At 43.2% G+C, this 1,814-nt stretch overlaps 1 protein-coding gene across 1 annotated transcript in view; it reads left to right on the top strand.

The window, feature by feature from the left end:
- The window catches only part of MEI1 (meiosis inhibitor 1), a 120,692-nt gene that overhangs the window by 4,802 nt on the left and 114,076 nt on the right, over positions 1-1,814 (top strand). Inside the window, exons 2-3 of the mRNA XM_011978757.1 lie at positions 356-479; positions 1,531-1,581. Of these exons, the coding sequence (XP_011834147.1) occupies positions 356-479; positions 1,531-1,581 (175 nt within the window). The remainder of the gene's footprint in view (positions 1-355; positions 480-1,530; positions 1,582-1,814) is intronic.

The raw sequence follows: 1,814 nt of genomic DNA, 5'->3' as shown, positions 1-1,814 counted from the left end.
CCAAAGTGCTGGGATTACAGGCGTGAGCCACTGCGCCTGGCCTGTTTTTGCTTTCTTCACCAACATGTTAGGCTTAAATGAGCTGGTGGACGAAAGTGATTTGTGAAAAATAAATTGCTATGTAAATGTAGGGCATTAGGAACCTTAGCTCATGTATAATCTTCTGTATGAACACATGGATTCCTCTGTGTAAATGATACCCTTTTCCAACCTCCCTTGAAGGAGTATGGGTCTTGCCATAGTTTAAATGATCTCTCCGGTATCATCCTGTAATTGTATTTGGAAATTATGGTTGTTGGATTCAGAATAGCCAAGATTTGGTTACTATTGAATATTTTTCTTCATTTGCTTCAAGTTGTTGCGCAAGAAGCACATGTTGTCTTGCTTCCAAGATGCCCTCGTGAGGCACACCTCCCTGGTCACGCAACTGGTGTCTCAGGATCAGAGAGTCTGCATCCGCTTCATAAGCGTGCTTTTTGGTAAGATTAGGAGGGAAATTTGATATGAGTTTTGAATGTATAGTATGTATATCTGCTTTTGGAGGTCTTGGAAAAATGATCCTAAATGATTTAGATTTTTTGTATTGTAAAACTTTATTAGCAAATTGTTTTGTCATAATGATGTGGAAATGGCCCCTTTTCTAAGATCCAAGATGCATTTTACAGTAACTGACTTTACTAGAGCCAAGAACTTAGTAAAAGTAAGAAGATGAAAATGGGAAATGTTGGCCAGGCATGGTGGCTCATGCCTGTAGTCGCAACACTTTGGGAGGCTGAGGCGGGTAGATCACTTGAGGTCAGGAGTTAGAGACCAGCCTGGTCAACATGGTAAAACCCCTGTCTCTACTAAAAATACAAAAATTAGCTCCATGTGGTGGCATGTGGCTGTAGTCCCAGCTACTCAGGAGGCTGAGGCATGAGAATTGCTTGAACCCTGGAGGCGGAGGTTGCAGTGAGACTAGTTCGTGCCACTGCACTCATCTGGGCGACAGAGCAAGACTCCATCTCAAAAAAAAATCTTCAAAGAGTCCAGTATAGGACTCTAAAGTCCAGCCTGGCCAATTATCTTTTTAAAGCCTGGGCAGGTCATTGAAAGTCAAAGTGTTTGGTGCTGAGAGTAGAATTTAGTTGGAACATTGTTTATAGCTGCTTTTAGACTTACAAATTACAGTGTGCCTGCATGGGTCTATTTCTCTTTGAAGAGAACTGTTAACCACTCCTTTTTTTTTTTTTTTTTTGGAGACAGTCTCGCTCTGTTGCCCAGGCTCAGTTCACTGGAATCTCTGTCTCCTGGGTTCAAGCAATTCTCCTACCTCAGCCTCCCGAGTAGCTGGGACTATAGGCACAGGCCACTACTCCTGGCTAATTTTTGTATTTTTAGTAGAAACGGGGTTTCGCCATACTGGTCAGGCTTTTGTTGAACTCCTGACCTCAGGTAATCTGCCACCTTGGCCTCCCAAATTGCTGGGATACAGGTATGTGCCACAGTGCCCTGCCTAACCACCCCTTTCTTACCTCCCTCTGCTCCAAGGACTGTTACACAGCGTGGAAGATGGGAGTGTGACAGACCTCTGTATTGAAGGTAAGTTGAAACCATTGTATCTAGCACTTGAAGATGACAGTATTAGTCTGAATTGCAGCTCTGGTTACCTGAGACCTTGGTGAAATTAAGAGGAACTCCATTAGTTTTCAATCACTAATTCAACATTTGTTTCTTTGTTGTTGTTGTTTTTTCTTTTTTTTCTGAGACAGAGTCTCTGTCGCCCAGGCTAGAGTGCAGTGGCCTGATCTCGGCTCACTGCAAACTCTGCCTCC

The sequence above is a fragment of the Mandrillus leucophaeus genome, unplaced genomic scaffold (genome assembly GCF_000951045.1).
Source record: "Mandrillus leucophaeus isolate KB7577 unplaced genomic scaffold, Mleu.le_1.0 Scaffold2, whole genome shotgun sequence".
Lineage (NCBI taxonomy): Eukaryota > Metazoa > Chordata > Mammalia > Primates > Cercopithecidae > Mandrillus > Mandrillus leucophaeus.
Note: the sequence above shows the minus strand (reverse complement) of the source record. Positions and strands in the feature narration are given on the sequence as shown.